We start from the raw sequence: 19,769 nt of genomic DNA on the forward strand, positions 1-19,769 counted from the left end.
GGTACCAATGTCCTTCATATCAAAATATCTATTAAAATTTTTCAAATGATGATCCTCAAATAAAATGTCTGACATTTATGTGAACTTATGTGAAATGAATTTATGTGAAAATCAATCTGACAGCTTACGTTAGACAAAATAATGGCCATTGATCCAAATGATAGATTTAAATGATATATTGACCTCAAAATTCAACTTGCTTGAATTACACTGTAATGTTGGTCTCTTTCCCTTTTCTATAGATATTACTTCACTTTCTGCTCCCGTCATTAGCTCGACCACAAAATACCCGACAAGCCACGACGTCCCATGATTATATTGTGGCCGTTGGCAATTCAAGGGTGGGCCGTTATGATATTTGTTTCTTTCCCTTCACCTCTAAGCTCTGGAACTCTAACTTCTCATGCCTTTCCTAACAGTTATAAACTTCCCCTTTTCAAAAGGCAGGTTTTCCAGTTCCTCAAAAACTCAGATTATTTGTCCTACTTTTCACTTCTTTATTTCTTCAGTTCTTTTTGTTTCATTGAAGGCCTGGCTTGATGAAGACTATACAGTCCATGACGAGAACCTTCACTGGAGCCTTTACAGTAAAAAAAAATCATAAGGAATCGCAAGGAAATTAGACACAGGTGGGGGCCATTCAGTCAATCATGCTTGCACCACATCAACACCACATCAATTTATCAACACAAGATCAAATAAGAAAATGCAAATTATTTTTAAATTGTTTTTGTGTAGGTTTTTTTTTCTTTTTTAATTTAATGGAGTTTTTGGATTTTTTTTTAATTCTTCTTCTTTTCAGGGGAGGGATCATGGGCTTGGGTAAAAAAACCCACCACACAACACCCTTTTACAAGACACCCATCAACCCCATACACATGCACACAATCACCCATCACTGCTCAAGCTACCGAAAAGTCCTGCCAACATCCCGATACCCCTCTATCTCCATAACTTCCAGGTACCTAACAAATTCTAATTTAAACTCATCTACTGTTTCTGTGGCCACTACCTTTCCAAGGAGGCCATTCCATACATTAAGTACTCTCTGAGTAAAAGTCCCCTGCCTTGCTACCATCTTAACTCTCTACTTCTTTACTCTCAAGCTATGGCCCCTGGTCCTATCACTGCCTACTCTGTTGAATAATTCATCTTCACTTATTTTATCTTTACCTTTCATTATCTTAAACATCTCTTTCATATCTCCTTGGAACTGCATTCTTTCTCGTGATTAAAGCCCTGTCTCCTTCAGCCGCTTCTCATAGCTTAATCTTGCTAGGCCCAGAATCAATCCATTAGCCCTGCGCTGAACCCTCTTCATGGCAGCGATGTCATTCCTGAATTGTGGTGACCAGAACTGCACACGATATTCTCGATGTGGCCCTCACTAAATTCCTGCACAATGTTAAAACCACCTCTTTTGATTTATAAATGATCCCCCTCCGAATACAACCGAAAATGCTATCTGCTTTACTGAGAGCTGCCTGGCCCTGTGCTGCCTGCTTACCTTCCCTATCTATTACCACACCCAGATCCTCCTCCTGTGTGACACACTCCAAAATTACCCCTTGCATCATGTAACCTCTATTTTCATTGTTCTTTCCCATCCCCAACACTTTACAATTGCTCAGGTTAAATTCCATCTGCCAATCTTTTGCCCATTCTCTGCAAGTATCAATACTTTCCTGAATCTGATCACCATCCCCTCTGCTATCCACCTTACCTCCAAGCTTTGTATCATTTGCAAATTTGGAAAGGTTACTCTTTACCCTATTATCCAAATCGTTGATATAAATAATGAATAGTAATGGTCTGAGTACTGATCCCTGAGGTACACCACTATTTACATCCTCCCAGCAAGACGTCCTCCCACTCACAACCACTCTTTGCTTCCTACCACAAAGCCAGTTTCCAATCCAATTAGCTACCTGACCAGCCACTCCACAAGCCCTCACTTTGGCTCACAACCTCCGATGTGGTACTTTATCAAATGCCTTCTTAAAATGCCTTCTTACTGTTCCAGTATCCACTGCCATTTCCTCATCCACCCAATCAGAAACTGCTTCATGGAACTCCAAAATATTTTAAAAACAAGACATATCTTTGATAAATCCAGACCAACTCCCTTTAATTAGTTTGTATTTGTTTAAATGGTTCCTCATCTCATCCCTAATTAATGTCTCTAACACCTTCTCCACAACTGAAGTCAAACTAACAGGTCTATATTTCTCCAATTCTTCTCTGGATCCTTTCTTAAATCATGGTGTTACATTTGCTGCTCTCCAATCCTCCGGTACTTGTCCTGACTCCAGTGAGCTATTAAAAATATCCGTTAACATCTCGCTTACCTACTCAGCCACCTCCCTCAATACTCTTGGGTGCATATTATCTGGACCCAGAGCCTTATCCACTCTTAGATTACCAAGCTGCTCCTTTACTTCCTCCACTCCAATCTGGATCTTCTGTAAAAGCCTTTCTTCACCTCCTTGATAGATATTCGAAGCTATTGGCAATTCTCCTGACTGTTCTTGTGTAAAAATGGAAGCAAAATACCTGTTTAATAAGCCTGTTATCTCACTTTCATCATTAACCACTCTCCCGGTGCTATTTCTCAATGGGCCCAAACTGATCCTAACCTGTTCTTTTCCCCTGATATATTTAAAGAATGCCTTGCTATTATGTTTAATATTCTTACCCATGTCCTTCTCATCCTCTATTTTGGCTTGACAAGTTATTTTCTTAACTTTCCTCTACTTACTCTGACAGTGATATGAATGTAACTCCAGTCCTGTTATTTTATACCTAATATATACCTTCTGCTTCTCCTTCATAGCGTTCCTCATCTCACTACTCAACCACCCTGACCTCTTTCTGTTTCTAGTTTTACACCTCATTGGAATGTACTTAATCTGCACTCTACACATTTGCTCCTTGAAGGTTTCCTATTTATCTGATGCTGATTGTCCTATTGTTAGCTTCTCCCAACTCTCTCCTCCTACCCTCAAGGTTTGCCTTCCTGAAATTTAATAGCCTTACCCTACTATCCTGAACTCTAACCCTTCACATAATCTTTGCACACACAAAGTTTATGGTTACTTTCTCTTAAATGCTCCCCAACCTCCACCTTATTGGGATTGTTACTTAAAAGGTCTCACACTGCACTCCCCTAGTGGGCTCATCTACAAACTGGGTTAAAAAGCAATCCTGGACTAAAACTAGGAAATCCTCATCTGCTCTGCCCTTTCCCTGTTGCTGGTCCCAATCTATCCCTGGCAAGTTAAAATCCTCCATAATTAATACTCTTGCCTTACCACATGCCCTTTTGAATTATTCATGTACTCCTCCTTCCACCTCTTCCTTCACAACCAGAGCCCTATAAAAGCATCCTACCAGTATCTTACTGTTTTCACAAGCTCCAATCTCTACCCATGCAGAATCCTCCTCCTAAATATCACATCCAACATTAATATCACCCTTTTCTCTTGATGCAATCCTGTCCTTTACCCAGACTGCTACTCCTCATATTTCCTCCTTCCTATCACACCGATACACCTTGTAGCTTTCAAATCCTGTTCTCCACTTACTCTCCTCCTTAAACCATATCTCACTTACTGCAACTATATCGTGCCACTGTATCTTCTGGTGTACAAGCCATACTTTTTTTTTAATCGACAAAAAAGGTAAAAGTTGGGGGTGCGGTTAATACACGGGTCTTCTTCTTCTTCTTCTCCCTTCGGCTGCTCCCGGTCGGGGTCGCCACAGCGGATCATCCGTATGATCCGCATAGTGATTTGGCACATGTTTTACGCCGGATGCCCTTCCTGACACAACCCTGGTCGCCTCTTACAACAAAGGGATATGGTACACCTATTTTAACCGGGGTATACACTGGCCCAGTACACTGGTACTCATTTCGCCGACCTCGGAAGGATGACAGGCTGAGTCAACCCCCTGGTGTATTAATTCAGTGGCTCAACGGGGCTTGAACTCAGGACCTTTTGGATCCCAAGCCACTGCCCTAACCACTGCGCCAACACCAGGCTTCGGTTAATACACGGGTATAGAAAAAAAAATCAGTCTAAAAACGATCAATGCTGAATTTCAATAATATTCCAAATTAACACTTTTTTAGCAACCCGCAACTGTCGGTTTGACACTGCACACACATCTCCCAACATCTACCTGATGAAATGGCTGAGAAGATGACATGCTTCCTACATCATCAAGCTTTGCCAAGAGCATGAATATCCCCTCAGCAGGATCAGAAATTCCGACCAGACGCCCTTACCTTCGACATACCGAGAGGGAGCACCATTACAGTGAAGAAAATGAGAATAAGAGATGCTTCCAGATGTTCGACAAAATTAAGCTGACATGGGATGTTGATATCTCCGTCACTTTGTTCCATACAAAGTTAATGTACAACCATATTTAGATCGAGATCAGAAAATAAAATGATCAATACATTAATTTATTTTGAGGGCGAAAAACATGGGTGCAGTTAATACACCGGAAAAGTTTTTTTTTATTTTTGAGGGTGAAAAACGGGTGTGGTTAAACACGGCCACGGTTTATCCACCAGAAAATACGGTACTCGCCATCTACTTTGGCTTTAAGCTCTTCCATCATATTATTTAAACTGCTAGCATTGGTATAGAATATGTTTAACTTTTCCCTTCCTGAAATTCTACTTTCTTCCCTGGCCTTACCAATCACAATTTTATCATCAGTTCCTTCCTTGATAGATTCCCCACCCTCCGCAGACTGAGAAAAGCCTGAATTCCTTCCTCAATTCTCACTGCAAACCTTGCTGCCCCCTTTCTATTTAGCATATAGCCATCATTCTGGAAACACTCCCTTTGTCCACGAAACGATTCCCACTGCTTCTTAAATGCAAAACCCTCCTCGAGCCATTGGTTGACATCTATCGCTTTGCTCATAATTTCTCTATCATTTCCTAATCTTGGGAGAATCCCGGAAAACATTACCTCACAACCCTTTGTTTTTAGCCGCTTACTCAATCTCATGTATCTATTTTTCAAATCGTCAGAGTAAACTTTCCCAAAATTATTTGCTCCTCGGTGTACCACAACCAACTTCTTCCTACCGTGACCCAATATGATGTCATTTACCTTTCCTTCAATATCCCGAACTCATGCACCTTCAAAACTGCACAGAATTAATCTCATGTATCTATTTTTCAAATCCTCAGAGTAAACTTTCCCAAAATTATTTGCTCCTCGGTGTACCACAACCAACTTCTTCCTACCGTGACCCAATATGATGTCATTTACCTTTCCTTCAATATCCCAAACTCATGCACCTTCAAAACTGCACAGAATTCTATGTCTATGATCCTTCCTGCAGGAAAAAAGAATCTACATATTTAATTGTCTCATCACCGAAGAAAATTATCTCCCAGACCTCATTCCTTCCAATCTAGATTGCTGCACCCTCACCACTGCCTGCACCCAATGCACAACCACTGCCAGCATTCACCGCCTGCGCTCTCCGCGCCCTCACCACCGCCTGCGCTCTCCGCGCCCTCACCACCGCCTGCGCTCTCCGCGCCCTCACCACCGCCTGCGCTCTCCGCGCCCTCACCACCGCCTGCGCTCTCCGCGCCCTCACCACCGCCTGCGCTCTCCGCGCCCTCACCACCGCCTGCGCTCTCCGCGCCCTCACCACCGCCTGCGCTCTCCGCGCCCTCACCACCGCCTGCGCTCTCCGCGCCCTCACCACCGCCTGCGCGCTCCGCACCCTCACCACCGCCTGCGCGCTCTGCGTCCTCACCACCGCCTGCGCTCTCCGCACCCTCACCACTGCCTGCTCCTGGTGCAACCTCACCACTGCCTGCTTCTGGTGCACCTTCACCACTGCCTGCTCCTGGTGCACCCTCACCACTGCCTGCTCTTGGTGCACCATCACCACTGCCTTCTCCCACTGCACCATCACCATTGTCTGCTTCCAGGACGACTCAGAGTCACATGACGGAGGTTGTAGCAACTTCACCCTCAAACCCACCCAGGCACAGCAAAGTGAGCCTTATTAAAAAAATAATTAAATTTAATTAAATTTCAAAAATTGATTAAGCGGTTCCAGAGAAAACATTATTAAATATTTTCTTCAATCCAATATTGCTGCCAAACCATGTGAGCCATGACTTCATATATGTGAACCTTTTATTCCTCATGGATAGGTGGTCACACCAGTAAAGTTTCTCCTCGATCTGTTCAGCCACTTCAGAGAAGAAGATTTTTTTAAGGTTTTTGTTTTTTTTTTATACAATATGGCTGCCAAATCACATGACCGATAACATCCATCAGCTTTTTTTCTGTGGACCATTTTATCCCAACATGACCCTCAAAAATTTTCATACTGATCAGATGTAGCGTTCTGCATATGCAATTATGACATCATAATGAAGGAACCTATGACATTATAGAAAAAAAAAATCACACTTATTCCCCATGAAGAGGACTTGCCATGTGCCAAGTTTCAATTTTTTCCTTGGTACGGTTTCAGAGATACAGAGATCCAAAGTTTTCCATTTTTCCAATATGGCTGCCACACCACGTGACCTATGACGTCATAACTATCATTATACCATTCCACATGAATAGCCGCTCCTATGGTGAAAATTTCGTCTCAATTCGACAAACGGTTGCAGAGAAAAACTCAAAAGTTCTGTACGGACAAACAGACAAACGAAAAATCGTGCTTAGCACGACACTTGGCGAATTAGTTGACCTTTCCGTGTGGTGGTCCAAGCTGTAATGTCATGGAATGTGTGGTGTTTATTTGTTCGTACATTACTAAAATGACATGACGTCACAAATAATTATCAGGCGCGCGTTGTCATGGTAACGGCAGCAGATTGAAAATTTTCACAACTCATTTAAAGTCACCATGTGACATTCAACAACTTATCATCGGTGCTTGTTGCCTTCATTCTGATCGTAGAAAATATTTGAAAATACCGAGGAACATTGCTTTTCAACCAGCTTTACGATCCCGTTATCAGGTTTGAAATATGTTGTAAAACAAAAAAATATATGTATTTTATGTGTGTTTTTCATGTTTTGGGTGACCCTGACCTTGACCTTGGGTCAATTTCGATCAAACTTTGTACACATGTTAATACTATATGCATAAACAGACAGTATAAGTTTCAATATAATAAGTGCAAAACTGTTTGAGAAATAGCCATGTGTAATTCACAAAATTACCCATTGATTTATAATGGGCGATAATATAAAGTGATGCAGAATCCAGATCCTGATCTTGAACATCACCAAAAGTCACATATCTTTTTGCACTGTGGATTTCTATAAGCTGTTAAAATTTCATCCAAATCGGTTAAGAATTGTGACCTGTAGAACTAATAGAATTTTTTTTAAATCACGCCAACAGCTAAAAACTTTGACGTCATACACTTGCGAAAACTGTGCATAATTTGTACTAACATGCATTTTAAAACATTTTCCATTGAAGTTTGTTTTGGCGTCAACAGGAAGTCGCTACGACTTCCGGTTACTGAGTTATGTTCAAAAGCTTGTTTTCACCTTTTTTTGACGTAATGTCGTGACGTTAAGTGCGATTATGACGTGATTTGATCCCAGACTATTTCGGCAAGATTGGCCATCACGTGTTAAAATTTGAGAACGATTGCTTCAGTAGTTTCGGCTGCACACACGAGCGTAAATATATTTTTTTAAATGACGTCAATAGGCAAAACTTTGACATCATACGCTTGCGAAAACTATGCGTAATTTGTAATAAGATGCATTTAGTAATCATTTAGATATTTGAATGAAGTTTAATTTGGCGTTAACCAGAAGTCGTAGCGACTTCCGGTCACTGAGTTATGTCCAAAAAGGTGTTTTCACGTCGTGACGTTTAGTCTGATTAAGACGGGGTTTGGACGCGGACCGTCTCAGTTGGATTGCCTATCAGGTGTAAAAAATTTAAGAATGACTGGTCCAGCCATTTGGGCTGTAGACGACCGAACAAACAAACAAACAAACAAACCAACAAACGGAACAGACCAACATACTTGACAAAATCGAAGATTTCGCCAAGTAATGAAAAATTGCTGAGTGACAATTTGGCAAAACAGCACAAAGTAGAGTGTAAACTCAGTGGAGAGCATACCTCTGCCAGGTGGAACAGTTTACGTTTTGTATCCCACTGATGGGCTGGATGCGAAACAAAATCCAATCCCCTTGTTCTTGTCATGTAATCAACTCATCTACCTTGCTTTGTGATAACTCGGCCACAACTTTTTGAGATATCGTGATATATTTAGTTTTTGGCCCCATACATTTTAGAAATTAGGCCTGTGTTGACCTTTTGACCTTAAAATGAATTGGTAGTTGAATTCAGCGACCTGATATGAAAATGCTCTTCAAATTTCAAGTCAATTGGATTAAAATTGAGGATTTTAGAAAATTTTGCCTATTGGCCTATGTCGACCTTTTGGCCTATGTTTACCTCAAAATTAGTAGGTGGTTGAATTCAGTGACCTCATAATATGTAAATGGTGTTCAAATTTCAAGTCAATTGGATGAAAATTGAGGATTTTAGAAACAATTAAAAAAATTGGCCTATTTTGGGTTGACCTTATTGCCCATGTTGACCTTTTGACCTAAGATAACCGTAAAGGTAATAGGTGGTTGAATTCACTTACCTGAAATGCAAATATTGTTGAAATTTCAAGTAAATCGGATGAAAATTGAGGATTTTAGAAAATTTGGCTCAAATTGGCCTATTGGCCTATGTAGATCTTTTCGGTCGACCAAATTTTACGAAACTTCAATGCGGGACTGTCGCAGCATTGGTGACATTAATCTCTGCAAATTTTGAAATTTTTGGTTGAGCGGTTTGGGCTGGAGGCGAGCAGACAGACAAACAAACACACAAACGCCATAAACACACACACAAACAAACAAATGGAGGCGATCAACATACTTGTCAAAAAAAATTTTTTTTTCTTTTGTCAAGTCGCAAACGGACCCAAATGCAATACCCTCTCTCCTGGCGAGGGTAAAAAAAATGCTTAACCCAAAAGTGGAAAAACTACCCAATTAATTAGTTTCACCCTAAAGGGGATGCAGGACCATTGGAATGTGTGTGTGTGTGTGTGTGTGTGTGTGTGTGTGTGTGTGTGTGTGTGTGTGTGTGTGTGTGTGTGTGTGTGTGTGTGTGTGTGTGTGTGTGTGTGTGTGTGTGTGTGTGTGTGTGTGTGTGTGCGTGCGCACATCTGGTTTTTCACCATAAAAAAAGTTCTTCTCTGCAACTGCTTGTCCGATTGATGCAGAACTTTGAACATACGAGGAACTACCCATGGTGAGCCTGGTGTTGGCTCAGTGGTTAGGGTGGTGGTTTAGGATCCTAGGGTCCTGAGTTTCAGCCCCGTCGGCCGCTGAATTAATACACCAGGGGGTTGACTCAGCCTGTCGTCCTTCCGAGGTCGGCGAAATGAGTACCAGTTCCAGTGTGTGTACTGGTAGAGGGGCACTGCATCAGCGACACAGTCACGCTTCAATAAATGATAGCTACCCCGGCAGCTAAGCTGCCATACGACCACCACCACCCATGGTGAATATTTTAATGACTTTACCTTTATAGGTCACATGGTATAGCAGCTATATTGGATTAAAGGGAAAAAATGGACATAATTTTCTCTTAAACTACTTAATGAAAAAAAATTAAACGGCATATGTCATGAACTCCCCATGGGTTATATAGGGTGATAATGATGACATCACCGGTAAAGTGGTATTCCCACCATAATTGGTCTGAAACTTCATATATCTGATCTACGACCTAATACGAGCAAAGAATTAAACTTATGAAATCATAACTATGCCAAGAAACTATATGACATAATCGGATGCATGAATGATACGGGCATATGGGCTATAATAGCAGTGTTCAGTTAATGATGTATTTTTGTATTTTTGTTAAGAATGAACGTGGGAGGCGAAACTATGTGCTCCACTAGTTTTAAATGTGTTTTACCATAAAATCTCCATTTTCAATCATGAGAAGCTTACCCAAGACATAGACCCTGGCTGCAGCACTAAGAGAACCAGCAGGGGTGCTGGTATTACAAGTGTATATTGTTCCATCATACACCTCGACAGACAGGATAAGCAACGAGCCATTGAATAAAACCTGGAATCTTGAATCCTGGCAGGAGAGACAATGGCAATGAAACAAAGCACAGTGAAAACCTTTGCATTATTATTTTTTCAGTCTTGATTTAGAGAATGTAATCAAAGAATGAAATAGCAGAGACAATGAAAATGCATAAGACAAAACCCAAAACCCTAATCCCTAAAAAGAAAAAAAAATTAAAAAAGAAAAAGAAAAATCACAATCTATATGTTTCATCTCCAAAAAAAACATTTCAAACAAACAAACAAAAAAAACAATCAAAAACAAAACAAAACACAAAAACAAGACAAAAACAAAAACAAAGAAGAAATACACACATGCACAAACACCTTGTTTAGCCAAATGGATACAAATCCACAAACCATCATCATGAGAGTCAACATCAAATCCTTCCTTTTCTCTGATGACCTAATCTCAGACCATCAGTTCAGATTTATACTCAGTCACTCCACCCCAGACATGCTGCTTCTGCTCTCTCAACCACAGACTTGCGATCAGGGCAATCTCTCTGGACATATCTTGAGCATTCAATGCAGTCTGGAACTCTGCCATTCTCTACAAATCCTCTACGTGTGGCATCCAAGGCAACTCCACACATGGCTTATTGACTTTCTCCACTCTTGTAGAAAGTGCATGCCTCAATGGGATCCTTTCATCTCATCTCCCTGTTGAGGCTGGAATGCTCCAAGGCAGTGTTTTTTGCCCAGTCATGTTCCTCGTCATGTCCCGATCCTCTGGAAAAATCCTGCTCATCTCTTTGCTGATGACTCCTCTCTACTGTTGCATCTCTCAACTATCAGAAAAGCAGAGAGCAGCCTGTGCCATCTCCGCAGACCAAGATCGAATCACGAGCTGCCCAACACTTGGAATATGTTTTTCAATCCTGCTCCTCTCGCATCGCAGTTCGTTTGTATACAAAGTTAAGGCTCCTGGAAGAGTTGGTGGTGAAACTCCCAAAATCCATGCTTATTGTTAACCTCCACTCATTTGTTCCTCGTTTCACTCACGTGTGGAACCAAGTTCCTCAATCTGTTTTATCTCATTCATCCCTCCAGGGTTTCAGGATAGCTATTCACAACATTGCAGGTGATCTTTCATCGAATCTAATGATCTTTTCTCACATCATTAACCTTCCCCGTGCCCTCCTTCATTCTCATCCTCTTTTTCTTTGTTCTAGTTGTTTCATCCACAGTTTTTCCCTTCATCTTCTTGCTGTGTTTGAACTTGTATCTAGCTTGTTCAAACCCCCCACCCCCTTTGACCTCCTTCCCTATCGTGTCCCTCTACATTGCTGTTGGTGTCCCCTTCACTAACTTCTTCTTCTTCTATTCCATTCTTTGTTCTAGCTCTTCTAGAAACCTTAACTTTCTGTACAAAAATAACTAACATCAAATTGGTGCTTTTATTTATGTTGCTGTTGCTTTACAAGTCATCCTGAATGTAGATCCATGCATTAAACACTGCATGGACATGTGCAAACAATATAAGAATTATGAAGATAAACTGTGAAATGTGGCACACAGTCGGCAACAAGATCACAAAAAGTAAAACTGAGAAGTCGCTGTTAAAATGGCAATGAAAATTGTTTTTAAACTACAGTCAGTCAGGCATGAGAACACATCACAGTTGGGGGGGGGGAAGAACCCACCACCCCCAATCCTTCCACCGCATGAGGTGAGGCAACACTCAACAGGAACACTTTGGTTGCACAAATTCATTTTTATTGTTGAGCAGACTAAAAATAATTAAACATATCAATTACATGGAAGTTTCCCCTCCGTTTTTTGAGCTCTTTATTCTTTTGTTTTGGTGTTCTAAAGTGATCAGAAATATAATGGTTTTGGCCAGCCATCCTGACCCAAGGTCATCTTCAAGAGAATCACACCAACACTTAAAATCAGCTGACAATTTCACTGCTGTAGAATACAAAGAAGCTCCTTTTCCATATACAGCCACCATGGATTCATGGATTTCTTTTGGAGCTGGAACCTTCTTTGCATAAAAATGTACAGTTTTATCAAAAGTCTAGATTATGCTCATCGACTTCCTTGCAATGGAGAAGCTTTGACACTTTGAACCGTTCAGTGCACTTTCGCCCACATTTCTGAGATCAAAGCTTTTCATGTGTTGTATGAATCAGACATTGTGAGCTAACCCATCTGAAAAGGAGCCAATCTAATGTACTCTCTGTGGCTTGGTCAAGGGCAATCAAAATTTTTAAATCTTGGACATAGCAGGAGACACATGCACAATTAATTGATCAAGTGCTCTTGTGTATTTCACATAAATCGTTGACGTAAAACATCAAGGAAAAACACCAAAGAAACTGAATATTGGATTGGGCAGAATTTACCACATTTGAGAATCTATGAACATCTCCAGGAGTTGGGATGATTTTCCAGACGTTTTTTTAGCTTTCAAGGAGTTTCATGGACTGTGTAACCCATGCACAAATGCACAAAGTAGTACAACAACGGAAAAGTGAATGGGAATGATGATTGAGCAATTAAGTGTGGGGGAAAGCAGGGTGTGAGGAGGGTTGGAGGGAAATGGATAAAAGCAGGAAAAGTTGTAGCCACTACAGGTGATAAAAAAATATATAAAAAATTGAGAATCTAGCAGTCTTGATTGAGAAAATCAAGGTGCTATATACTAACCTCAGTAATGTCAATGCCATTTTTGAACCAACCTACACTCGGTTTGGGACTCGCACTTGCAAGGCAGTGCAGAATGCCTGGACGACCCTCCGGCAGCCGACTCTCTACAGGAGCTGTGATCCACACTGGATGAGCTGTCAAACAAAAACATGATCCACTTCCAATATACAGCCTTCAGTCATCAACAGACCTCCTTGGTTCATATGGCATACTGCTGTAACACTGATTGGGACATACTGTTCCAGGAAATTATAAATCCATTACCAGATCAGTAATTCCAATCAGAACATACGTACTTGCAATAATGAAGGGCAGATGCTGTTGTCTGTGGCCTGCACGGTTTTTAGCATGGCACACGTAATCCCCCTCATCGCCTGGCTGTGCTGGTTCCAGAATCAGAAGTCCCTGGTTTGCTCTGATACGGCCTGCAGATGGTAGTCGCTTTCCATCCACCTCCCACCAAAGTTCGGGCACTGGTAGCCCAAATGGGGGATCACAGTGTGCACTCCAACGCTCACCTGATCGTGCGATCATCGATTCAAAGGGCACCATCTCACCAATTTCTGATCGCAACATTTTGGATCATGATGGGAAAGTGAGGAAAGGGAGGAAAGGCATGTGGGGGGTGAGGAGGGAATCAAGTCATTGTTATTGGTTGGAGAAGCCAGCACACACCACTGGCCTGCTTCAAAAAGCAACAAATGATTTATTTCAGGGAAATGCTTTTTTTCAAAGGTTTAATAAAATAACGGGCAATAACAAACTCAACAATTGCTGCTTGGTGTGAGCTGAACCATCGATGTGTGATGTCTATAAACAAACAAACAAACAAATAAATGCGTTTCCTCACAAGGTACTTCAATACAGCAGGCCATGAGCCACATCAATCCTGTGCAATGGTTGCCAACCCATGGCTGTTTTCCCATGGCTGTTTTCCCATGCTTTTCCCTTTTAAAATGCCAAGCATCAAGCAAGGAAGCAGCATGCATCATTTTTATTTTAAAATCTTTGGTACGACTCAGCCGGGGTCGAGTTCAAACCGCTGACCTCTCAGATCGAGTGTGGGCACTCTAACTATTATGCTACCAAATCTGATCTGAGACAATTTTTAATTCAATGGAGCAACCTCGAATGGTAAACAGCATCGTACCTGCTTGCTCAGTCCAAATAAGCGAGAAAATATTTTGTTATATGTAAGCCTATTTGCAACATGTATGTATGTGTGTGTGTGTATATATATATATATATATATATATATATATATATATATATATATATATATATATATATATATATATATATATATATATATATATATATATATTTTTTTTTTTTTTTTTTGAGGTGATAACTGGTTAACTGCACTAAATAATGAGAGATGGTTGAAATTGGACCAAACTTTATGATATTGGACTCCTTTACCTCAAACAAAACAAGTGTACATTGAATGTCATTACTTTGCAACATGTCTTGACATTACAGTTCACCTGCAAAAGACAGAACTGCCCTTGCTTCCGCAGTCTTGCCTTCGACACCCAGGCCAAGGCAGCGGTACTCTCCTAAGTTTCTCGGTTTTACCTGAGCAATATGGAGTGTTCCATTTGGATATATGGTGAAACTGGGGACAAGGAAATAAACATCAGCATTATCATTAAGTAGAAGCACGTTTGATGATAGCTTAAAAATCAGCCTAAACATGCATCTATCATCCATGGTAAACGAGGTAAACTTTGAAACCAAACTCTTAGCATATCATTTGCCAACATGGCATCGAGAATAGATCAATTTCCAATGAACGAAGATATATAAATATATGTAACAACCAATTCTGCAGTCCAAGCAAATTCTATACATCTCACCGTGATTTATTGGAAAGAAGCACATCGTCACGATAGTACCATTCGAGCGTCGGTGAAGGATCAGCAGAAAAGCTGCAGTGAAAGGAAACCCCTTCGTTGCGGCCGACTGCTTGATCCTCTGGGGCAATGTCGACTTGGGGCTGAGAAACATCTGCAGAAAAAAAAAATTCCAGTTGGTAAATAGAAAAGCAAAATTTTTGGACAAAGCAAACAAAGGAATTGTCTGCATTCGGGTCTTACAAATGTCTCCGTATTTTCTCCCATTAGGTGGTGAAGGGTGCTTCCTGGAGTTTTGTTATTCAGAGCAACAGGACATTTATGGTAAACAAAGCTGGAATGGCTCTCTTAAAGGAGACAAAACAGCAAATATGCATTTTCAAACTATAATTTGAGAAGCGTCTGTTTGTTTAACTTTTATGTACTCGTGAACCACTGTATGGAATTGGATGAAAACTGCTGGTTGTACTTGGGGTATGCACGGGAGTGTTTTGAGAAGTTAAAATAATTACTGGGTAATAGTCCTGGTGGTTCAGGGTAGGAGGAAGACCCCATTTCTCTCAATGTAAATATACAGTACATAGCATAGCACTGCTAGTTGTGGGAGGGGGTATTGCAAGTCATAGTAATGTCAGTTTTGGGGGAAATAGTCCATCCATAATTCTGTAGGAATTAAACCATCCATCAAGATGGGTTCTTCGCTAGTTTTTCATAATTTCATTGAGAAAATAAACATTTTATGACGAAATATCAATAACTATACCACACGGTTTGTGAGACTCAGCTAAAAAATATGAAAACAATATGTCAGAGTCAGGGTTATTATTAACGAGGTATTTGGAAAAAGAAAAAGCAATCATCTGCACGAGAGGGGATTGACAAAAGCAGAACTCAAGGTAGAAGAGACAAACAAATAAGGGTGGTGAGGCAGATGTACAAGGGCGGCAAGACAGACACAAAAATAGGAGGGGGATAAAGGAGAAGAAGAGCAAGATTATCAAATGTTATCATACCAATAATACGCAGTGTAAAGTTTTGTAAACTGCATGCTGTCCCAACTTGGTTCCAGCCACAGCATCCAAATTCTCCATTATCACTTGGCCCGGCATGACGCAGTGTTAGCGTTCCATCACGATCTAGCCGCAGCGAGTCATCCGCCTCACGATCTTCTTCGCCGAGCTTTAAACCGTCGAGGAACCATTGGATGCTTGGCCTGATAATGCACAACAAAGTGAAAAAAAATGCTCAAAATGAAACGATGTTCTATTAAGTCAATAACTACATCACAAATATTCTCCCTATGTTACAATCTCTACCCTCTGATTCACATATCACAAGGTTCAAACAATTTAAAGACATATCATTGCTTTGCAACAAAGCATAAAGCGAACAACAGCAATTACAATCACAACATTTTCATCTCAAGACCAAATCTCACAATATTTTTGAAATTGCTAACATCATTATCAGTCATTGTATAAATAGAGCAGTATCTTTGGGCTGACCACAAGGCAAGAGGTTTACAGAAAAACTTTTTTTCCAATTAGCACTGAAATGTGTTTATGTTATACTTGCTACAATGAAAGCTTTGCCTCCTGAAAGATAGCAGACATAAATGGACATTTTTCCATTCCACAATAGAAAAGTAATATATATTCTTAAATATATTTTTTCTAAGCAATAAAGGTGTGCAATATTCAAAAAAATACAAAAAAAAACTACAACGGCACTCTTCGACATTGTGATGTCGGCCAATATGCCTCAGCCCACATTATACATACTTGCACCACATTTGATTTCCATCCCTTCAGCTGTTCTCAAGCATCACATTTTCACCTGACATGACCTCTGACCTCTTGATGCTGAAATCTAAATCAATTCATCTGTGCATCAACATATAGACTTAAACCAAGTTTGGTCAAAATCCCATTACTGGTTTACAAGTTAAAGCAATAACAGAATTTATACCTAACGAGACCTCTGACCTTTGACCTATTCACCATATAATCGAATCTGTTCATCTTTGCATCATTATGCATATTTGTACCAAGTTTGACTTGGATCCTTTCAGCCGTTCTGAAGTTATCACGGTAACCATAAACCTATCACGGATGCACGGGCGGACGGACAGCTGGACGGACAACCCAAAAGGCAAAAACATAATGCCTATGACAACTTCGTCAGTGGATGCAGAAAAACAAAACAAAGGGAGAAGCAATGTTAAGGTTTCTCTTGGGTTTTAATGTCCTCTGGCTAAAACAATATGTATATAGGGTGAATCTATAGTAACCAAAATATGCAAGTTTAATTCTTAAGGGTTAAGCATAAAGCGACGAGATCGATTCTGGTGCTAGTTAAACTAAGTTATGAGGAGCGCCTGGAGGAGACAAGAATTTATAAATTAGAAAGGAGGCGATTACAAGGAGATAATAAAGATAGAAGAGTGTTTACACCAGAATAGATAATGACAGGCAGGACCAAGAGCATGAGAGTAAAGAATAGGAGAGTTAAGATGATAGTAAGGCAAGGATCCTTCACTCAGAGTAGTAAATGCATGAAATTGTCCCCTCGGAAAGATAGTGGCAGTTGAAATTATCACGAGGTTTAACTTGAAATTTGATTGGTACCGCGAAGGATTGATGATAGAGGGGTACATGGATTTTGTTAAGTCTGGGTGACGATGTACGTGTGTAGCAATTGTGACGTCTGTACGAGAGTGATGCCAAAAGATGAATGTGCTGTTGATGTTTGTTTACCCCTCACCCTCAAATGCCATTCATTCGAAAAAATAAAATTATTAAAAACACCTGATCTGTACTACTCCCCACTACTCCTTTTTTACCCTTGATGTGAAAGACAAAGTCATTAAGTTGCAACAGAAAAGGACAAGGTGAATGGAATTTGTGGTATCTGCCTCACAATAAGATAAATCTGCGACAAAATAAAGAAAGATACATAAATACGATAAATCTGCAATATCTATTCAGCAATCCTCACCATTCTGCATTCATCACTTGACCAACACAACATAACATCAAAACATAAATTAGCTGAAACATGGAATGCCAAGTGAGGCTCCTTACATGCGGTTGCCACTGATTCCACAGTGTAGAACGAGGGTGGAGCCAGGGCTGAGCTCAGCTTCACTGATTGGCTCCTGCAACATCACGTTACCAGCCTCGATCCCTGAACAGGTATAAGTGTTCTTTATAGCAAGATACCTTGTAAAATTAAATCTACAACAAGCAGTACTGGAAATGTTATCAAAATGAGTACACATGGAAATGATGAGTACACATGGAAACTCCAGGTAGCCTTAGTGAAGGAAAAGTACATAGTTGCAGTTACAACTACGGGAAGTACGTAGTCGCAATTATAACATCAAAATCACATGGGAGAAAGCGTGCAATTCTGCATTTACTTATTTACAAACCAACTCACAGGCCAGTGCTGCGTTAGTAAAGTCACAAATGAAAAATGAAAGATTCAAATCCATACTTTTGTAATTTCAAAAATTATTGAAATAAAACTTAAATCATAATTGTCTTCCACGATAATAAAAGTACCAAAATGAAAGTAATGATACTTTCATTAAACTTCCATCAGTATGAACATTTCTGGTTCAGTAAGTGAGTGAAACAAAACACCAAAGAAGAGGGCTTGGAACATTGAGCCAAAAGTTTCAGGCCTGGCTGCATCAAAATAGCATGTTAGGAGAAAAATTACTCCTTTTATTAAAATTTCGGAGGCAATTAGGATGCCATAGGGCTCCTTTGGATCCACAGCATTTAAAGCAAAGTGCTTTGAAAATCCCCGAACCTGGAACTTCTCCAAAAATTATACCAACCACGAAGCAGCATAAATGTCCCCATTACAGCAGTAGGCCAAACAATTCTAATCTCTCTCACATCTTCTCAGGCAAACTCCCTCCCTCAATCCACATCCAACCCCAACCCCCCTACCCCTACCTTACCCGAGCCCACACTCCTTCCTCATTTTACAGAGTTTGGTACAAGCCATGCTCACGTCAGTGGCACTTTCACAACCTCTTGTCCATTTAGTCTGTGTGATTGGAGACATACATGTCTTTGCATGTTGATATGCTTCCAATTACGTCTGAACTGATTTACGACTTAAGCATCTCAGAAGATAGAAAGTTGTGAAACTACCAGGGCAGTGTCATCCACGAATATGATATCCACTAACAAGGAATAAGTGCGAGTAAACAAATAAAATAAAATAAAAAAAAGAGGCCAGGCACAAAGAGAAAGGCAATGAAGAGAAAATGTTGTTTGTTTGTTTGTTATTAAACGGGGAAAGACTAAAAGGAGTGGAGGAAAAAAAATGACAAAGAAAAATAAAATAAAAGCGAATAGATGGCCTTTCCAGCTGGGAAGAAAGGGAGGATGGGAAACTATGTCACCAGATCGCAGGCCACACATGTTACTGCTCTCGATGAGAGCGAGGTCTAAATTCTACAGTCACTCTCAGGCCGGGGAACATCGGTGATTGCTTTCCCCGACACATGAAGGGGGCCGACTCGGGCGATGCAGGCCGATGCTTCCTCAGCCCACATGTCCATGCAGTTACAGCGCCCCTGTGGTGCGAACATGTTGGCTAGGGGAATGCCTAAGTTATAAAAGTAACATGGAGACAGGTTATAAAGAGGAAAAAATTGAAAGCAAAGAAAATGGGAGGAAAACTTGAAACAACTGCAGAGATATAAAATAAAGGAAAGAAATGTAATTCGCTTAACAGTGAAGGAAAAAATACTTGGTTTTGCAAGGTCATGGTCATACTTTGCAAAGAGACCCGATGTCAATACCACACAAAGCAGGTTTAGTGTGCTGCTTGGCAGAATACTTGCAAAGGAAGGGTTAACAATTTGTGGCCGTGTGTGAACTCCAGACATCTTTCTTCCAACTGCTCCCCCGCCCACAAACCTACCCACACCAGCCATCAAGCACATAGTCGTCCCCCGCCCATCACCCCCATGGTGGAGTGCAATAAAAGCCGCCTCGTGGTCAGCAGAAGAGCAGTAGACGAGGAACAGATGCGGTGGTATACCAGGAAC

The 19,769-nt window shown here is 40.7% G+C and overlaps 1 protein-coding gene across 5 annotated transcripts in view; it reads right to left on the minus strand.

Annotated features, from left to right (window-relative positions):
• The window catches only part of PTK7 (protein tyrosine kinase 7 (inactive)), a 121,518-nt gene that overhangs the window by 51,693 nt on the left and 50,056 nt on the right, over positions 1-19,769 (minus strand). For all 5 annotated transcript variants that reach the window (XM_085894145.1, XM_085894148.1, XM_085894144.1 and 2 more), the window contains 7 exons: positions 17,779-17,881; positions 15,709-15,908; positions 14,699-14,849; positions 14,327-14,457; positions 13,136-13,402; positions 12,840-12,973; positions 10,059-10,194 (listed from right to left, as the gene is read on the minus strand). In XM_085894145.1, the coding sequence (XP_085750271.1) occupies positions 10,059-10,194; positions 12,840-12,973; positions 13,136-13,402; positions 14,327-14,457; positions 14,699-14,849; positions 15,709-15,908; positions 17,779-17,881 (1,122 nt within the window). The remainder of the gene's footprint in view (positions 1-10,058; positions 10,195-12,839; positions 12,974-13,135; positions 13,403-14,326; positions 14,458-14,698; positions 14,850-15,708; positions 15,909-17,778; positions 17,882-19,769) is intronic.

The sequence above is a fragment of the Eptatretus burgeri genome, chromosome 9 (genome assembly GCF_056783735.1).
Source record: "Eptatretus burgeri isolate ZD-2024b chromosome 9, Ebu_testis_v1, whole genome shotgun sequence".
In the NCBI taxonomy this organism is placed as follows: Eukaryota; Metazoa; Chordata; class Myxini; order Myxiniformes; family Myxinidae; genus Eptatretus; species Eptatretus burgeri.